At 25.8% G+C, this 20,875-nt stretch overlaps 1 protein-coding gene across 1 annotated transcript; it reads right to left on the bottom strand.

Moving 5' to 3' along the window:
* Window positions 1-918: 918 nt before the first annotated feature.
* On the bottom strand, window positions 919-18,593 carry LOC109601690 (tetraspanin-7). The gene is made up of 5 exons (XM_020017959.2): window positions 18,246-18,593; window positions 9,703-9,891; window positions 6,716-6,889; window positions 3,117-3,242; window positions 919-1,793 (listed from the first exon to the last, which is right to left on the bottom strand). The coding sequence occupies exons 1-5, from the start codon at window positions 18,321-18,323 to the stop codon at window positions 1,638-1,640; spliced, it is 723 nt and encodes a 240-aa protein (XP_019873518.1). The 5' UTR covers window positions 18,324-18,593; the 3' UTR covers window positions 919-1,637.
* Window positions 18,594-20,875: the final 2,282 nt, after the last annotated feature.

Below are 20,875 nucleotides of genomic sequence, written 5' to 3'. Positions count from 1 at the left end.
TTCTAACTCATCTAACATATATTAATATTAATCTTTTAGGAATTAATTGTATTTGATGGTATATATAGACTGATTAATTTATTAATTTTTATGAAATTCGTCAAAAAATAAAGATAAAAATTATGTGTTTACAATGTGTCTATAGTTATTTGGGTATTTGTTAAAATTTATTCCAATAATTATGCCTAAACGTAGGTAGTGGTGGCGAAAAGTATGAAGTAATTTTAAAAAATTAATTACTAATATATGTTATACTGCTTTAAGATATCGTAAATATTATTGTTTCAATAAATTTTTCAATTTAAGTAAAGAGTACATAGTACATTTGTATTAACTTTGAAACATCGTCGTATATAACTTTTAAAAATTGTGTAAACGTTTTTATAAGATGTTTAGTTTTTTTGTTATTTGAAACATATCAATTCTGGTAAATTGGTACAATAAAACAATAAAAATTAGAACTTAATATGAGGTATTTCCACCCTACTATCTTCTATTTATATTCAAAATCTAGATTCGCATTTCATTTTGGTCCAAATTTCTAGTAGAAGACGCTCCCCATCCTCTAAGTTATTCAGACAGGTCCCATAAACGTCTCCCAAGAAGGTCCCAAGTATACTCTATTGGGTTAAGGTCCGGACTGCGAGCTGGCCAAGCCATAACATTAATCTTAACGTCAGCAAGATATCATTATCATTCACATTTATAATTATTCATTAAGAAAAAACATACAAATAAATTTAATGATAATAATTAAAATTTATTCAATTCTTTTTACGACCATTGTATATATAAATATGATAAAATAAAATGAATTTGGATTAATAGTCGTGTAAATTTTTATTAAATATTTTTTTTCTTATTTCTTCATGAGTTTATTTATTCTTCAATGGAGTGTAAGGGCAAATAAAAAATAAATTAAACACAATTTCCACATAAATTTTATTTATATCTTCAAAAATACATCAATATCAAGTACATAATATATCATGTAATACACATAATAAATATAAACTTTTTATAATACTTTCGCAAGTCTTAATTCTCAATCGCAACAATCATAAAATTGAGTTGATTTAAATCCCCCATAGGAATAATAGTTTCAATCTTTATATAATAATAAAAATACATCAATAGTAGATAAATATAAAGAACAATTCGTAAAAACACAAAACACACGGTAAATTACATGTTTACCGCATATTTCGACGTTCAAATTGAACGTTTCACATGATAAATTGTTCTTTTAAAAGACACCTTCAGTATGTCCAAAATATATAACTAGATTTAGGTGAAAAATATAGTACAGTGCATTTAATAAATAATCACAGATATTCTTAATATAGTTTTTATAGAAATATTGGACTATGATTATATTTGCCGAACATACCGAAAATCAAAATACAATTTTAAGTAGTATAAGTAAAAGAGAGTCATTTGAGTCATTTCAAATAATCCAATCCGATTTTGTAATTGACTAACGAAAATTGACACGACGCTTCCCTCAAAAGACTCCCGTCAATAAATACGTACACGTATGCATAAGCTTAAATATCAGAGTTTTGTTAATAGCATATAAGTTAAATAGATTAAACATTGAGAGTTGAAATAGTTTTTTAGAGAATGCAGGAGTAAATTCAAGCCATCTGTTCATATTTGGCTTTGTTTATGACGCTCGCCAGGCAGCAAGACAGTACCACTCCTATTAGAGGGAAGAAGGCTATGCCGACCGCTGCTCCTGCGACAATTCCGATGTTGGCGTCCAAGAAGTCGATCACTTTGTTGTAGCAGCCCTGAAAAATACAAGAAGTGTGTCTGTCTGTATCTAATCATGTATTTAATCTGGGATATCATTTGAATTTGAAATGAGGCGCTCCCTTGGAAACAATAGGAACACACCTCCGTAGTCCCTAGGTCGTTATTATGATATTTCGTTATTATTAAGAAAGATGATTTAAAGTGCAAACTATTAAGGGGACCGGAGGGTAATGTCGTATCTACACATGTCGATGTTTGATTATCTTTTGTCAGCTCCCTGTGTATCTTGAAGGCGTGCCAAAGTCATTTTAAGGTTACTATGACTTGTTCACTTCTAAATAATTTAATATTAAACTTTTTTTGCAATTTGGGGTGAAATGGGTAACAAAATACCAGAAGCATATACAGCACTGTATGCTCCGTAACCCCTAAATTATACACTTCCGCCCTATACCATTACAGATCCTTCTCCAAAAGCTCTTCTCTCATCCACAGCATTCAAATATCGTTCTCCACGGAGCCTGTAGACTCTTTGTTGTGAGTCATTTGTTCTTAAACAAAACCTGGATTCACCTGTAAAAAGAACCTGACTCCATTGGTTCATGTTCCAGTTAATGTGTTCATTAGAGAAGATTCTTCTCATACTCCTGTATGCTCTAGTTAATTCAGCTGCACGTCTTGAATGTAAATTGGCTTCATGAAGTCTGTTACGTATGTAACAGTAGATAAATATGTCTCTATGGACATAAAGTGAAGGTTTCTTAACTAGCCAGCTGTTTTTGTCAGACTCTGATGAGCAGTATATGGTCTCCTATGATACCAACTTCTCTGCACCGATTCCACAATCTATGAATAATTGCTTCACTTCTTGATTGACATGTCTACTTTTTACAATAGGTCTTCCAAAAACATCGTTGTTTATGATATAACACAGTGAAGACGACTGATAAACATTGTTAATTGTTTATTGGTCTATTCTGAAGCATTTTATTATAAATTTCAATTATTTTAGTTCATCAAAAGATATTAAAAAACAATAAAGAAGTTTTTTGTAACATTAAAATGTACTGTAGTGTGTAAATAATGCGTACAAGATTATACATGTTTATCTCAAAAATATGGGAACTGTTTGCATTTTAAATATTGATACCTGTTTCATTGTGACTACTTTATAAGGCAGCGACATTACTTTCCAGTCTCCCTAATAATTACGTCCGTTTCGTTGAACCCGCACCATCTTGCATTAAATCGCATTACGACAAGGAAATAACGTAATACGGACGGTAATTTGATGGGTACCACAGCTGGCGAAATAAATCGAACACCATCGTTAATTAGATTGTAGCCATTGCTCTCACCTGAGTGTAAATCTCTTCGTCGCGGGAACTGTCGCATCTCTCCTTGATGCAGCAGGAACTCGGTATGGGCATCGGCGGCGACATGTTCAGCCAGTCGTTCGAATTGTGATTTCCGCAACAGTGCAACTGGAAAGACAATAGGGAGCGATAAGGAAAATCGAAGAAAACAGGCTGCTAAAAATAACGCTGGCGTTTTGTATTCAATAAAATTCTATTAACCGTCTAACGGCTATTTAGACATTCCTTAAAACGGTTAAGCTAATTTAATCGTGTCGGTTCGAGCTTAAAAACAAATAAAATTCGCAATTTCACCGCCGCTGAACACATTTCACATTCCTACTGGGAATTTTCTTCTAGCTAGGTGATCCGGCTGTTTTAAAGTATTTCACCGAGTGGCACGACGGAATTTGTTATTGTTACTTTTTGTACGTCGTGTCGTTAAACCCAAAATGGTGATTCATTCACGGAGTGACAATAGAAAAATGGAACCATTATGTAAATTATATATTCTTGTTTGTTTGCTGACAGTTTTCTTCCTTTTCACATTATTCTCGTTGTGTGTTGGCTGTTGTCAACAGCATCCGACACAATTTAAGCAAAAAAATAAAGAACACTTTATGTAAAATGTACTGCTTAAATTGGATACCAATATCTATAATATAATATAAGGGATCCACCTTAATCTCACGTTCGTCAAGTAAAAAGTCAGACGGACGTCATTTACACAGACTTTTCACGTTCATTCTATACCATTGTCCATACTATACTGTTGAACAAACTTGATACTTTTGATCTTTGTGATAATTTTATTAATTTAATTGAGAGTTATGTGGGCAACAGAACTTGTTACGTACTGGCGTACCGCAGGGGTCTAACTTGGGACCCCTATTATTCCTTTTATTCATTAATGACTGACAATTAATAACTTGTTACGATAATATTTTTAGTTTTTAATTAAAATGTATTATTTTATAAGTACATATATTTATTTGTTGTATTATTACTTTTATTATTGTTATTATTATTACTGTCATTATTGTTATTATTATTATTACTGTCATTATTGTTATTATTGTCATTACTGTCATTTGACACTATTGTCACTACTGTCATTACTGTTATTACTGTTATTGTTATTGTTTTTATTGTTATTATTATTATTATTAACGTTATTATTGTTATTATTATCATTACTGTCATTACTGACACTACTGTCACTACTGTCATTACTGTCATTACTGTTATTACTGTTATTGTTATTGTTTTTATTGTTATTATTGTTATTACTGTCAGTCATTATTGTCATTACTGTCATTACTGTTATTATTGTTATTATTATTACTGTCATTACTGTCATTGCTGTCATTGCTGTCATTACTGTCAATACTGTCATTGCTGTCATTGCTGTCATTACTGACACTACTGTCACTACTGTCATTACTGTCACTACTGTTATTACTGTTATTGTTATTGTTTTTATTGTTATTATAGTTATTACTGTCATTATTTTTATTACTATTATTACTACCATTATTGTTATTATTATTACTGTCATTATTGTTATTATTGTCATTATTGTCATTACGGTCATTGCTGTCATTGCTGGCATTGCTGTCATTACTGTTATTACTGACACTACTGTCATTACAGTTATTACTGTTATTGTTATTGTTATTATTGTTACTATTGTTATTATTGTTATTGTTGTCATTACTGTCATTACTCTCATTACTGTTATTGTTATTATTGTTATTACTGTCAGTTATTATTGTCATTACTGTCATTACTGTTATTATTGTTATTATTGTCATTGCTGTCATTGCTGTCATTGCTGTCATTGCTGTCATTACTGTCATTACTGACACTACTGTCACTACTGTGATTACTGTCATTACTGTTATTACTGTTATTATTGTTATTGTTGTTATTATTGCTATTACTGTCATTATTATTATTGTTATTACTGTCATTACCGTCATTACTGTCATTTCTGTCATTGCTGTCATTGCTGTCATTGCTGTCATTACTGTCATTACTGACACTACTGTCACTACTGTGATTACTGTCATTACTGTTATTACTGTTATTATTGTTATTGTTGTTATTATTGCTATTACTGTCATTATTATTATTGTTATTACTGTCATTACCGTCATTACTGTCATTTCTGTCATTGCTGTCATTGCTGTCATTGCTGTCATTGCTGTCATTACTGTCATTACTGTCATTTCTGTCATTACTGTCATTACTGTTATTACTGTCATTTCTATTATTGTTATTATTGTTATTACTGTCATTATTATTATTATTATTACTATGCCTTATCCACCATATGAACCCGATATTGCACCCTCGGATTTCTAGTTATCCCTACAATATTTTCTTAGTGGCAAAAAATTTGAAAACTGCCACCTCGAGATATTATACTCAAAAATTAATTGATTTTTATCGATCCTGGATTAAAAATTTGCACCCTAGATGACGAAAGGTTGTTGATAACGAGACTTCTTGAAAATGTATATGAATTTATTGTAAGAAATCAACATTAGTATTCTGTGTATTTCTATTTGCCCACTTTTAACGATTTATTCCATGAAAGAAGTTTTCAAACGCTATTTGCAAACATGGCACAATAATATGGAAATTGAATAATCCTGCATCTGACGGGGCATTTCAATGTTGTGCTGCGAAACGGTAAGTTCTGGTATATATATAATCAGATGCAGTTAAACCATTATATCGACAGATATTACCATTCCGTCTTCAATAGATGATATTGTACGGTAGGTCGTTAAACTCGTTTTCTGCGTGATGGGAGTACATCAGTGTCTTCGTCATTTTACTTCTTACTGTTCGTACGTTCAAACTGCCACGAAAGTTATATACTATACACACATAAATCTGATTGTGAGTTCTCGGGCACTAAAACGGGCCGTTAAAATTTTATTCGTAATTCCGACGATTTATTAAGTCAGCTACATATTGTGGGCACTTGTGAAGATATTTTATACATAAATACGAATTTTAGAAAGCATTTAAAATAGCATAAAACAGTAACATTTTTTCCGTTGCTCCAATTTTACATAAACCTTTTATTTACATTAAAACTATATTTTATGTGAGTGTTTTAGAAAACGTTTTATGTGGTGCAATCAAACGACTAAATAGCAATAAATCCTGCACTAAATCATCAACATCTTATAACTTTGCCAGATGAAGACGATGTGGACGGGACGGTCGTGAGAACGCCGCACACCTTTCCATTCATCCGCAAATTGGAAACACGTCTTTTTATTAACTGCATTTTAAATGTGCCGACGTTTTGCATTCCTAAATAAGCGCAATTAAATAATTAACTTTCTCGTCGGTTCTTAACATGGAAGTTGTTAAAACGCCTAATTGTTTTTAGCTATTGTTCTGCCACACAAAGAGAACCAGTGTAAACGGTATAAATGGGAGAATGGCTTGTTTTATTTTTTTTTTTCATTCAATTCTGAATTGGCCTTTGTGTTTTATTAACTGAGAATGAACTTAAACGTCGATTAAGGTAGATAATTTTTTGTAGTTTGTGTAAATGCGTTGCGTGAGGGAAATCTTACCGTTTTCTGCATTAGATCGAAGTCTTCGGCCAAATGTCCGCTGTCGTTTCGGTACTTGATCATTGCTTGGGTTAGTCCTTTGTCGAAACCTTCTGTCAGTTTGGTTCTGTATGCAAAAATGGAAACTCCTGCGCCCAGTTCCAGGACGAAGACTATGGCCAAAAATGCTCCATACTAGAATTAAAAACCAATGATTTTATCAATTTTTACTCAGTGTACAAATTGAATATTTATGTACAAGATGTCCCATATACTATTATTTTAAAACCAGATATAGAAAAACTGACTGAAATATGCAGAGATCAATTTTTTTGTAACTTTGATTTGAATTCCTTTATTCGTTTTTTTTACCAACCATAGTACTTATCTTAAAAGAAATTTGTCTCCAAACGGAAACCAAAATTGAATTTACTATTAAAATATATAATACAAAAATATTGTTATATCTTAGCCGAAAATAATTTAATATATATTTATATATATATATATATATATATATATATATATATATATATATATATATATATATATAAATTATGATTTTTTAGATAGCAAATATATTGAAATTTTTGAAGTTTCTTTATAGACGACAATATTACATATCTCAAAATTTTTCAGAAATATCGTTATATCTTAGTTAAACATAATTTAATGTACACAAATCATATATTTTTAGGAAGCATCAATGTTGTACACATTATTTCTAAATTTTTACATTTTATATTTATTATTATATATATTATTACACAAATTGTATATTTTTAGAAAATATTAATGTTATACATATTATCTTGAAATTTAGTTAAAGATAATTTTATATATTTTACTAATTATTTTATTTAGAAAGCATTAAAGTTATACGTATCTCGAAATTTTTAGGACTTATTTTATAGACAAGAATATTAAATATCCAAAAATTTATAAGAAATATTCTTATATCTCAGCTGAGGATGATTTAATATATCATATAAATTGTATATTTTTAGAAAACACGAATGTTATACATGTTATCTCGAAATTTTTAGAAGTTACTTTATAGAAGTGAATATTAAATATCTCGAATTTGTCAGAAATATCTTTATATCTTAGTTAAAAATAATTTAATATATATTAAAATTATTTTTTTATAAAGCATAAAAGTATCTCGAAAATTTTAGGAATTATTTTATAGACAACAATATTAAATATCCAAAAATTTATAAGAAATATTCTTATATCTCAGCTGAGAATGATTTAATATATCATATAAATTGCATATTTTTAGAAAGCATGAATGTTATACATGTTATCTCGAAATTTTTAGAAGTTACTTTATAGAAGCGAATATTAAATATCTCGAATTTGTGAACTATTTTATTTTAGAAAGCATAAAAATTATACGTATTTCAAAATATTTAAGAGTTATTTTATAAACAACAATATTAAATATCCCAAAATTTATAAGAAATATTGTTACATCTTAGCTGAGGTTTATCATACAAATTATATATTTTTAGAAAGCATGAATGTTATACATGTTATCTCGAAATTTTTATGAGTTTCTTAATAGAGAGAATACTAAATATCTCGAATTAATCAGAAATATCTTTATGTCTTAATTAAAGATAATTTAATATATTTTACTAATTAATTTATTTTAAAAAGCATAAAAATTATGCGTATCTCGAAATTTTTAAGAGTTTACTAATTATTTTATTTTAGAAAGCATAAAAATTATACGTATTTCAAAATTTTTAAGAGTTATTTTATAAACAATAATATTAAATATCGCAAAATTTATAAGAAATATTGTTACATCTTAGCTGAGGATTATCATACAAATTATATATTTTTAGAAAGCATGAATGTTATACATGTTATCTCGAAATTTTTATGAGTTTCTTAATAGAGAGAATACTAAATATCTCGAATTTATCAGAAATATCTTTATGTCTTAATTAAAGATAATTTAATATATTTTACTAATTAATTTATTTTAAAAAGCATAAAAATTATACGTATCTCGAAATTTTTAAGAGTTATTTTATAGAAAACAATATTAAATATCCCAAAATTTATACGAAATGTCTTAGCTGAAGATGATTTAATATATCATACATAATATATATTTTTAGAAAACGAATGTCATACATTATCTCGAAATTTTTAGCTGAAGATAATTTTATATATCACACAAAATATATGTATATTGCAAAGCTTGAAAGTTGTACATAGTAATTTTTAGGGGTTATTTTATAAATGACAATAGAAAATATATCGAAATTTGTCAGAATATGTATTTTTTGGCTTATATTAAAAAAATATAGAAAGTTTCCACCAATTGTCAACTAAAAATTATTACTTTTTTTTTAAATTCTACCGAAAGGCAGTTTTTTGTGGTTATAGATAGTCAAAAACTTTTTTTTACAAAAATTACTCGTAACTAATTAGTCAAAAATAACTAATTTGTCATAACATGTGCAAACAATGTTTTAACTATCCGTATATAAACATCATTAGAAAATGTCGAAATCATTAAGGTAAATATCCGTTTTCCCGTTATGTTTTGGTAAGTTGTAAGTTTGTGCCACCGTAGAATAATTAAGGCGAGGAATTTTGTAATAGATGTTTCCGTTAAATTCTCGAAAACAAAACAATCTTTAAAGAAAATCTCAATTTTTTCATGATTAATGTAATTTACGACGCGTGTTTCACATTACACATTGCGGTACCGATATGAAAAAATTCACTCATAATTCACAACAACGAGAACAATACTGGTACCTTTCAACAACGTTCATAATTAATTTGTTTACAGCACATAAACAGTTTATAGTGTTTTGCATATTCTCAATAAATCAATAAATGAATAAACAAAAACTCAGTGAACAGTTAATCTTCCATTATCAATTTCATGGGAATCACCGGTTTTAGTTCAATTAAGATCGCCGGATACGATCACCGTGATTAAATCGACTTTTGTCGATTCATTATTTAATAAAACTTACGACGTAAAGCAGAACTGGTTGTCCTTTAACAGTACAGCAACAGGCGAACGATCCTATGACGATGATCAAGGATCCGGTTCCTATCAGCACGTAAGGGGCTGTGCCGCTGAACTCCGTGCTCATTTCCATGTACTTGTAAAGTTCGATTTCCATCCATATTCCTATCGCCAGAATGGCTATGCCGGATATCTGGAAACATACAAAAAAGGGGAGTTTTACGTCGGTTTCTCAGTGCCATTACATCGATCGTGGATTAATTAGGTTATTTATGAAACTGTTTACGTCATTAACTTTGCATTCTAGATTATTTATAGACGACTCAATTTGTACGTGTCAATCAACGGGGAACAGTAAATAAGATTTTTAATCTTAATTATGGTGCCCCATTAAATCTACGAACTTTATTAGGGGAATTGTCAGATATATTTTTCATAATTTTATGGGTTATTGACAAGAACTGTTGATCGAGTTTATTATTTAATTTACGTTTACGATCCATTGTTTCCATCGTACAATGGACAATCTAAAACAATACTTAGTTATGACTTTTAGTACACGTTATTAAAAAAACGTTGACATTTTTAGTGGCCAGTCAAACATAAGGAACATATCTATTACAACCAGGAACATCCGACCATATATCGCGTTACAAATGGTGTAATTTACAAATATTAATTAGCAACTGGGTCAGTACAGCTCATTAGTTGTCGGACGAAAAAATTAACGGAGAACAACACGATGGAAAATGTGTTGTTAATCAAGTCTACTTCGGTTTTAATTAACCCGTTTTGTTCGTATGAATTTATGCAATTCGTTAGAACTTAAAACCTGACACTTGCAATTGCAGAAATTATGAAATTCAAACCCATAACTAATTAGCTTAATTTGCAGCCATTGTAAGTTATTTAATTAAAAATATTGCGTTCGTGTCGTGTGTTATATCTTCCTGGATTTCTTGTAATTGCATTAACAGTAAATTTTATTATTTCATATCATTTCTGAGTGCATGTCCGCTTGAGTGCTGCATTGATAAAGAAGTTTTATTAATTTAGTCCAAATGAGAGAGGGAATTTATGGATGTTATTTTTATTTTTATAATTTATTATGTATTGTTCACTTGCTCTCTAAACTTAATGATACAATTTGTCTCAGTGGTGATAAATAAATATACATATTTTCTTATAATTAACCCACTTAAAATACAGAATCAGAAGTATTTTATGATTTTTAAACAGTTTATTTAACAGTTTAATTAACAGTTGGACGCTTTTATGCAATTATTTATTTTTTTTAAGCTCATAAAATCGTGTATTTAGGACATATATTGCAGAAAACTGTTAAATATTTTTATTTTACGACATCGTCAATTAGTTCAATTTAATGATTAACGATATACTGAATAATTTAGTTATAAAATTTATTTTATAACTAAATTATCTCTTCAGATAAGGTAAACTAACTAAACCATAAGAATGAAATGTGGAAAATATCTGAATTACCATGTAATGTATTAAAATATTAGTTTTTATAGTGTTTGTTAAAAAATCTTTAAAACTGTATAACTAAGTAATGTAATTAGAGAATACGGTGTAATAAACAAAATTGAGTTAATCCTTCTTGTTAAAATTTATAATTAAGCTAATTGTGATGTTTTAAGTTAAGTCACTGTCTGATACTCAGACATTTTATATATTTTACGCTATGGTTTATTTGATCATAACATTATTTTGAAAAATGTTCCATAGGCTTATTAATATGTAATTTTTTTTACAAAATTGTCAAATTATCTTTGAATATTATGAATATCTTCAGAACTGAGAGAAAAATTGGCTTAACAATTCAGATATCAATTTTTTAAAAACATTCATTATCATTAACATCTGACCTTTTTAATCAATTAAATTATATATTTTTTAAGTATAGATAATAGTTTAAAATATTAAATATCCCGAAATCGAACAGAAATATCGTTAGCTGAAAAAAAACCTAATATATCTCAAATTATATATTTCTGAATAACCTGGTTTTTATTCAATATATCGAAATCAGAATTAGAAATATTATTATATCTTAGCTAAATAAAGACAATTTAATATATCCTAAATTATATATTTCTGAAAAGCTTGATTTTATCCAAGATTTTAAAAATAAATTCAATAATAGTATAAAAAATTAAATATATCGATATGTACTAAAATTATCGTTATATCTTAACTGAAGATAATTTAATAAAATACCTTATACTTCACAATATACAATACTAAATTTAAATTCAATAATAATTTCAAATATTAAATATCTCGAAAGATATCCGATATATCATTATATAGACAGATATATAGATAATAGAAAAATATAGTATATATTATATAGTTCTGAAAAACTTGATTTTAAAGCTAAATTGATTAATAATTTAGAATATTAAATATCTCGAAACATATCAGACAACTTAAGATAATTTAATAAGCTACATATTATATAGTTCTGAAAAATCTGATTTTTATCTAATATTTTAAAGTTAAATTTAATATTAAATCAATTAAAATATAAATATCTCGAAATTTATCAGAAATATCTTTATATCCTTATATGTTAAATATAAGATATAAAGACAAATTATATGTTTCATAAAATATCGATTTTATATAACATTTTAAAAATAAATTCAATAATAGTTTAAAAAATTAAATATCTCGATATCTACTGCAAACTACATCATACTAAGTCAAATTCAATAATAGTTTCAAATAATATATTTTAAATTTTAGCTAAAGGTAATTTAATATATCACAAATTATATATTTCTGATTCTATTCTTAATTTTGTTTATCATATGTTTAAATAAAATAAAATATCTCGATATCTACTAAAATATCTTTATATCTTAGATGAAGATAATTTTATATACAACAAATTAAATTTTTATTTAAGTAAATAATTGTTTCAAATATTAAATACGTCGAAATCTATGAGAAATATCATCATATTGTTTATAAATAAATTCAATAATAGTTTAAAAAAATAAAATATCTCGATATCTACTTCTATCTACTTTATATCTTAAATGAAGATAATTTTATATACAAGAAATTAAAACTTGATTTTAATCAAGTTAAAATTCAATAATCCTTTCAAATATCTCGAAATCTATCGAAAATATGGTTATATCTTAGATAAAGATAATTTAATACATCACATATTATATATTTCTGAAAAACTTAGTTTTGTCCATTATTATGTAACCAAATTCAATAATAATTTAAAATATTAAATATCTTGAAATCTACCCAGAATATCCTTATATCTTATCTGAAGATAATTTTATATAATATCACAAATTATATAATTCTCGATTTGTACTAAAATATCTTACTTAGATAAAAATAATTATATATACAACAAATTAAAGTTTGATTTTTATAAGGTTAAAATTCAATAATTGTTTCAAATATTAAATAACTCGAAATCTATAGAAAATATGGATATATCTTAGATCAAAATAATTTAATATATCAAAAATTACATATTTATGAAAAACTTGATTTTATCCATTTAACATTTTATAGCTAAATTCAAAAATAATTTAAAATATTTAATAATATATATATTATTATTTTAACTGAAGATAATTTTAGATACACCAAATTGTATATTTCTGAAAAACTTGATTATATGCAACATTTTAAAGGTAAATTCAATAATAATGTAGAATATTAAATTTCTCAAAATCAATTAGAATTATTATTATTTTTTACCTAAGGATAATTTAATTCACCACAAATTACATATATATTGAAAAACATGATTTTATGATTAATTATCTCGAAATTTATTTAAATTTTAAAAATTGTCATATATTAACTAAAGATAATTAATTTATGTATCATGAATTATATATATTTGAAAAGCTTGATTTGTATTCAACAATAAAATTCCATTTGTAATAAAAAAGTTACATATATTATCTCGAAATTTTCAGAAATATAAATTTTTTTGAGGTAAGTAGCTTCTATAAAAATCTTTCGTAAACTTTCGTAAATATTGTTTGAACAAAAATTAACATTTAAATCACTTTTTCTGATCTATATATATTTCTGAAAAGCTTGATTTTATCCAAGATTTTAAAAATAAATTCAATAATAGTATAAAAAATTAAAAATATCGATATGTACTAAATATATATTAACTAAAGATAATTAATTTATGTATCATGAATTATATATATTTGAAAAGCTTGATTTGTATTCAACAATAAAATTCCATTTGTAATAAAAAAAGTTACATATATTATCTCGAAATTTTCAGAAATATAAATTTTTTTGAGGTAAGTAGCTTCTATAAAAATCTTTCGTAAACTTTCGTAAATATTGTTTAAACAAAAATTAACATTTAAATCACTTTTTCTGATCTATATATATTTCTGAAAAGCTTGATTTTATCCAAGATTTTAAAAATAAATTCAATAATAGTATAAAAAATTAAAAATATCGATATGTACTAAATATATATTAACTAAAGATAATTAATTTATGTATCATGAATTATATATATTTGAAAAGCTTGATTTGTATTCAACAATAAAATTCCATTTGTAATAAAAAAGTTACATATATTATCTCGAAATTTTCAGAAATATAAATTTTTTTGAGGTAAGTAGCTTCTATAAAAATCTTTCGTAAACTTTCGTAAATATTGTTTAAACAAAAATTAACATTTAAATCACTTTTTCTGATCTAGAAATACTCGTAAAAGCCAAAAACAAAAAATCATTTTGGAGTTAAAAGGTAAATAAATTACAGGACACTAATTAAAAATACTTGGTATAATTTTATAAAATACAACACACACAAAATAATTTAAAAAATTTGATCAGCAACTGACCAATCACCGGTCAATTGGAACAAATTAATCACAACCAATTCAATTTAATTACTGCGTGGCAGCTTATTGTTCAACCAATTCAACCGGTTAATATTATAAACAACCATCTACTAGGAAAACATAAACCAGTGAAAAAAGAAAAAACTCGCATGCACAGTTGGAGAGAGTCGTAATTTGAGCCATAAGGTCACAATGCAGTTTCTCTCCAAGCCAATTGCATTAAACCGATGGGTTATTTAATTCACTGCCACATTCTCATCTTACTGCTGCTTATTATATTCTAATTTCTATTGAGGCACGAAAGTGGATTTTTTTAATCGGCCAGAATGGTAGTTTACTTACGATTGTTGCCGCCGAAGGTTTAATTAATTTTCTATTCGCCTACATTTTTCCAACCGTTGCGTGCCATATGTTGGGAAAATGTAATAAATGCCAGTTTTTTTTTGTTGTTATATTTTTACTCATTTCGGTCATACGTGATAAAACTGTCGTTATAATGTTATAATGTTATAATGTATATTTAATATTGATATCTTTCGTTAGCATTAATTGAGTATGAACTAATGAATTATTTAAAATTTATCTAATAAAAAGTACTATGTAATGAAATCGGCAGGAAGTGTGCTGATTATTTAACCGAGTTGTTTGTTGTCATTCAATTACAAATGATTTGTCCATTTTGCTCGCGTAAAAGTTTCCTACAAAAAAAAATCTTCCACACTTTTAATATAGTTATGACATTATGAAATATTCAGGAAATAATATCTAATTTTATTTTAAAATTAGTTTAAAGAAAAAACTGGCAAACATAAAATTTTAAAAAATATTGTAAATTATAAGACAGTTGGGAGATATTCTGTTATTAAATATTCATATTATAGACATACATTTATTGATGAATATATTTCTAATTAAATATTTAATACTGGTTTCTTTCTTTGATTGATTGTCACAAACATGCAACTAATTTTAAAATGGTTAACATTTGTCAACTCAAACATAGAAATATTTAAAATTTTGTTAATTTACTTAATTTACTATTTATTATGTTATGTACTTGATTTGAAATGGTAATTTTTAAAAATTTACTCAACAAGAAGTGCAAAAAAAATTAATTTAATGGAAAATATGGTCAAATTTTGATTTAATTTATTTTTTAGTATAAATATAGTTATTGATTGTTTAAAATAAAAAATGTTTATTTTTTAATTGGAATATTTAATTATTTTTTGTATATTTTTGTTGTAAAATTCAAATATCAGTTTAATTTTGTGACAAATGGGAGCTTTTAACAATTTATGTACAAAGTACAAATAAATTTTAGACAAATCATAAAATATAATTATTTAATGAAAAATTTGGAAAAACTTTTAATTAAAATATTATATATATATATATATATATATATATAATATATATATAATATATATTATATTTAAAATTTTATTAACTTTCATTTTCCATTTGATATATTTAGCTTTTAACAATTTAAGTAGATAAATCAAAAAATTAATAATTTAGTGAAAAAAATCAACAAACTTTTAATTAATATAATATATAATTTTTTAATATAAATATAGTTGTAATTATGTAAAAATTTAATTCATTATTTGTTTATATAACTCACTTTGTAATAAATAATTAAAAATTATGAATTATTAATTGTTTAAAATTAAAAGGTTTTAAAATCTTATTAACTTATAATTTTCATTTGTAATATTTATTATGTCTTACATATTTTTAGTGAAAAATATGGACAAATTTTTAATCAATATTTTTATTAATAAAAATCTAGGTGAAAGTATGTAAAAGTTTAATTTATTTTTTGCTTACATGGATCACTTTATAATAAATAATTTAAAATTATGAGTTATTAATTCTTTAGAAATTAAAAAGGGTTTTAAAATCTTATTAATTTTTAATTAACTTATTTAATTATTTTTTAAATATTTTTGTTTGTAGCTTAATTCAAAGTTTTATTCAATTTATTCCTGTCACAAACGACAGGTTTTAACAATTTACACAGTAAAAAACAAAAATAAGTTGTAGATAAATCATAAAATTAAATAAAATATAATAATTTATTGAAAAATATGTATAAATTTCTCATTGATATATTTTTTTATATAAATTTAGTTGTAATTTTCTAAAAGTCTAATTTATTCTTTACTTATGTACATGAATAACAATTTACATAGTAAAAAGTATAAATTCTAGATAAATTATAAAATATAAAAATTTGGATATATTTTTAATTACTTTATTTTTATATTAATAAATATAGCTGTAATTATGTAAAAGTTTAATTTATTCTTTGTTTACCTAAATTATTTCTTTGTAATAAATATTTAAAAATATGAGTTATTGAGGGATTACAAATTTTATTAATTTAAAAGTACAAATAAATTTTATATGAACCATAAAATTAAATAAAATATAATATACTGATAATAATTAAAAAGAAATAATTTATTCAAAATTATTATTATTTTTAAATATAAATAAAAATATAATTATTTAAGTTTAATTTATTTTTTATTTCCACAAATTTGTTTATAATTTTCCTAAAACAGTTTTATTAATAAATATTTAAAAATTTCGTGTTTTCAAATTTTATTTCAAATATTTAATTATTTTTTACATATTTTTGTTTATTTATTGAATTTATTCATGTGTCCAATGGTAACTTTTAACAATTTATACGCTAAAAAGTGTAAATAAATTTTAAATAAATCATAAAATTAATTAAAAAGTAATAATTTATTCAAATTTATCAATTTATTTTTAAATATAAATCAAAAATGAATTATATAATTTATTATAAATTAGTTTATAACTGAAAATTTAAAATTTTATTAATTTTCATTTGGAATATATAATCGTTTTTTTATATATTTTTATTAATTCCTTAATTCATTTTATTTTCATTTAAAATAATTTTTACTTAGTAAAAAGTAGAAATAAACTTTAAACGTTAATTAAATGTATAAAATTACTCTCATAAATCACTTTGTGGGAAACATTTAAAAAATATGAATAATTGTGTTTTTTCTATTCTTGTCAGTTTTTAACAATTTACTAAAAAGTATAATTAAATTTCTTGAAAAATATGCCCAATAATTTAATTAATTTATATTTCAGTATAAAATTTATTAATCATTTAGATTAGAAGTTCGTGACAATTCCTTTCCATTTTGTCTCTAATAGATATAATATAACCTTAATTAAAAAAAATCTTGCTACAAAACAGTGCGTTCCAACGACATCTTTAACACAAAAAAGTTGAGCCACAAGGTGTGAAAACGGTAGTACTGTTAATGCAATAAATATTAACACAGATTCTTAATTAAACGCGAAATAATTAAGAACAAACTGGAACGCTACGGTCCAGAGCGTAAAATTTCTGATATCCATGTTTCGCAGCAAATTAACGTAACGAAGATACGAGAAACCAACTAAAACATATAAAAAATGTGGATAACGATTGTGGCCATCTTACGCAGGAATTGTTAGCAGCGTTAATGGTTCTATAAATAATCTAATTGCATCGGAAGCACAAGTTTAATTAGCCGAACCGTTGCATATGGAAGCGGTTTTATGGACCTACGTACGACCACACACACAATTTTGTGAGCACAGACGAAAAGCAACGGAATACTCACCCAAAACACAAAATTGAAGACCATCAACAGGCTCTTCATGCAAGCCATTGCGGCAACAGTTTGCAGATGTTTGCCCATTTCGTTTTAAGACGTATAAAAATTCGGCTACTTGTTTGGACACTGTTTTATCTGGGTGTATAATTGGACGAAGGATATGTATTGTTTCGGGCACGTTGCGTTATCAGGATGAGAATTGCGTTGGGAACGGGCCAACACGTACACGGGACATGGGATATCTGAGCGTGCGAAGGGAGAGGAATCGGAACGGAGGTCGGTGTGAAGCCCGCTCGTACAAAATCGATTCGAAAGAGCGGGCGCGTTCAAAGCTGCGCCGACAACCACTGAAAAGGGCACGTTAGGTTGAAAAAATAGAGGATTGCACGTTGTACATGTTGTTTTATTTGCACGACTAATTTGTTTTGCAGCCGGATATTTACTAATGTTGATTTATGGACGGGCAAGGAACTACTTAATTGCCTGGTCATCGGTTTGTCGAATGACGTTTACAGGAAATAAAGAGCAGTTTTTTGATTCACTATTAATTCTTGGCTTAAGTGCAAAATTATCATTGCACAATTTATTGGCAATAGAAAAAAATTGAGTTCTTGGAACTGATGAAAAGATGAACATTTAACATTTTGTTCCCTTCTTTGAGCCTCTAATACAACATGTGATGTTGAGAAGAACGAAGCTCATATGTGAATAAGTTTTCCATGAAACGTTTAATTTTCCTATCCTCATTCAATTTATTTGGATTTCATTTATCGAAGTCTTTGATGAAATTCATTACATGAGGCCTCTTTCTCAGGGTTGACTCACAGTCGCAGTTTGACGACCTGCCTTATTTCCAAACATGCTGCCCGAGAATTTTGCACGAGATAATGCTTAATTTCTTCTTTGTTAAAGCATTCAGGATTCCCACTTCTAAATGGACAAACTAAACTCGTACAACTTCATCACTTAGAGTATTTATTGTATAATGACAAAAAATTGAAAATAATATACTAAAAATTTACTTATTAATAAGTTTTAGAAAATTATTCTTAAATTACTTCAGTCAATTAAAATAAAAAGTGTTCATTAATTTTGTCAATTAATATGTAGGAATAATAGAAGATTTCTTCATCGTGGAACTTTAAACTTTTAAATTAAAGTACTTTTATTTTCCTATTTGAAAAATTTGTCAATTCTAAAATTCTTCTATTTACAATATTTGAACGAATAAAAATGGTAATTGGAAAAAAACACTTAAAATTTATTTATTAATAAGTTTTAGAAAAATGTTCTTGAAGGGCTTCAGTCAAGTGAAATAATCAGTATGTATGATTCAATGTTAAATCTTGACTTGAATATAGATTTAGCTCTACTTGTCAATTAGTACAATAATGGGTCTACTTTTCAATTAATACAATAGTGGCTCTACTTCTCAATTAATATGTAGGAGCAACTTCAGGAGATTTCTTCATGGTGAAGTTCTGAACTTTTAAATTAAAGTACTTTTACTTTTTTGTTTGAAATATTTGGCAATTCTAAAGCTAAAATTCTTCTATTTACAATATTTGAACGAATAAAAATGGTAATTGAAAAAAAAAAAACACTTAAAATTTACTTATTAATAAGTTTTAGAAAAATGTTCTTGAAGGGCTTCAGCCAAGTGAAATAATCAGTATGTATGATTCAATGTTAAATCTTGACTTGAATATAGATTTGGCTCTACTTGTCAATTAATACAATAGTGGTTCTATTTCTCAATTAATATGTAGGAGCAACTTCAGAAGATTTCTTCATGATGAAGTTCTGAACTTTTAAATTAAAGTACTTTTACTTTTCTGTTTGAAATATTTGACAATTCTAAAGCTAAAATTCTTCTATTTACAATATTTGAACAAATAAAAATGGTAATTGGAAAAAAACACTTAAAATTTACTTATTAATAAGTTTTAGAAAAATGTTCTTGAAGGGCTTCAGCCAAGTGAAATAATCAGTATGTATGATTCAATGTTAAATCTTGACTTGAATATAGATTTGGCTCTACTTGTCAATTAATACAATAGTGGTTCTACTTCTCAATTAATATGTAAGAGCAACTTCAGAAGATTTCTTCATGGTGAAGTTCTGGACTTTTAAATTAAAGTACTTTTACTTTTCTGTTTGAAATATTTGGCAATTCTAAAGCTAAAATTCTTCTATTTACAATATTTGAACAAATAAAAATGGTAATTGGAAAAAACACTTGAAATTTAGTATTTAATAAATTTTAGAAAAATGTTCTTGAATGACTTCAGTCAATTGAAATAATCAGTATGTATGATTCAATGTTAAATCTTGACTTGAATATAGATTTAGCTCTACTTGTCAATTAGTACAATAATGGGTCTACTTTTCAATTAATATGTAGGAGCAACTTCAGAAGATTTATTCATGGTGAAGTTATGAAGTTTTAAATTAAAGTACTTTTACTTTTCTGTTTTAAATATTTGGCAATTCTAAAGCTAAAATTCTTCTATTTACAATATTTGAACAAATAAAAATGGTAATTGGAAAAAAAACACTTAAAATTTACTTATTAACAAGTTTTAGAGAAATGTTCTTGAAGGGCTTCAGTCAATTGAAATAATCAGTCTGTATGA

Source organism: Aethina tumida, chromosome 4 (assembly GCF_024364675.1).
Source record: "Aethina tumida isolate Nest 87 chromosome 4, icAetTumi1.1, whole genome shotgun sequence".
NCBI lineage: Eukaryota > Metazoa > Arthropoda > Insecta > Coleoptera > Nitidulidae > Aethina > Aethina tumida.
Note: the sequence above shows the minus strand (reverse complement) of the source record. Positions and strands in the feature narration are given on the sequence as shown.

Excerpts from the sequence above, each read along its gene's own strand:
- LOC109601690 (XM_020017959.2), bottom strand. The coding sequence starts at position 18,323 with ATGGGCAAACATCTGCAAACTGTTGCCGCAATGGCTTGCATGAAGAGC. Across the intron at positions 9,892-18,245 it reads TCTTCAATTTTGTGTTTTGG|ATATCCGGCATAGCCATTCT; the intron begins GTGAGTATTCCG and ends GTATGTTTCCAG. Across the intron at positions 1,794-3,116 it reads ACGAAGAGATTTACACTCAG|GGCTGCTACAACAAAGTGAT; the intron begins GTGAGAGCAATG and ends TGTATTTTTCAG.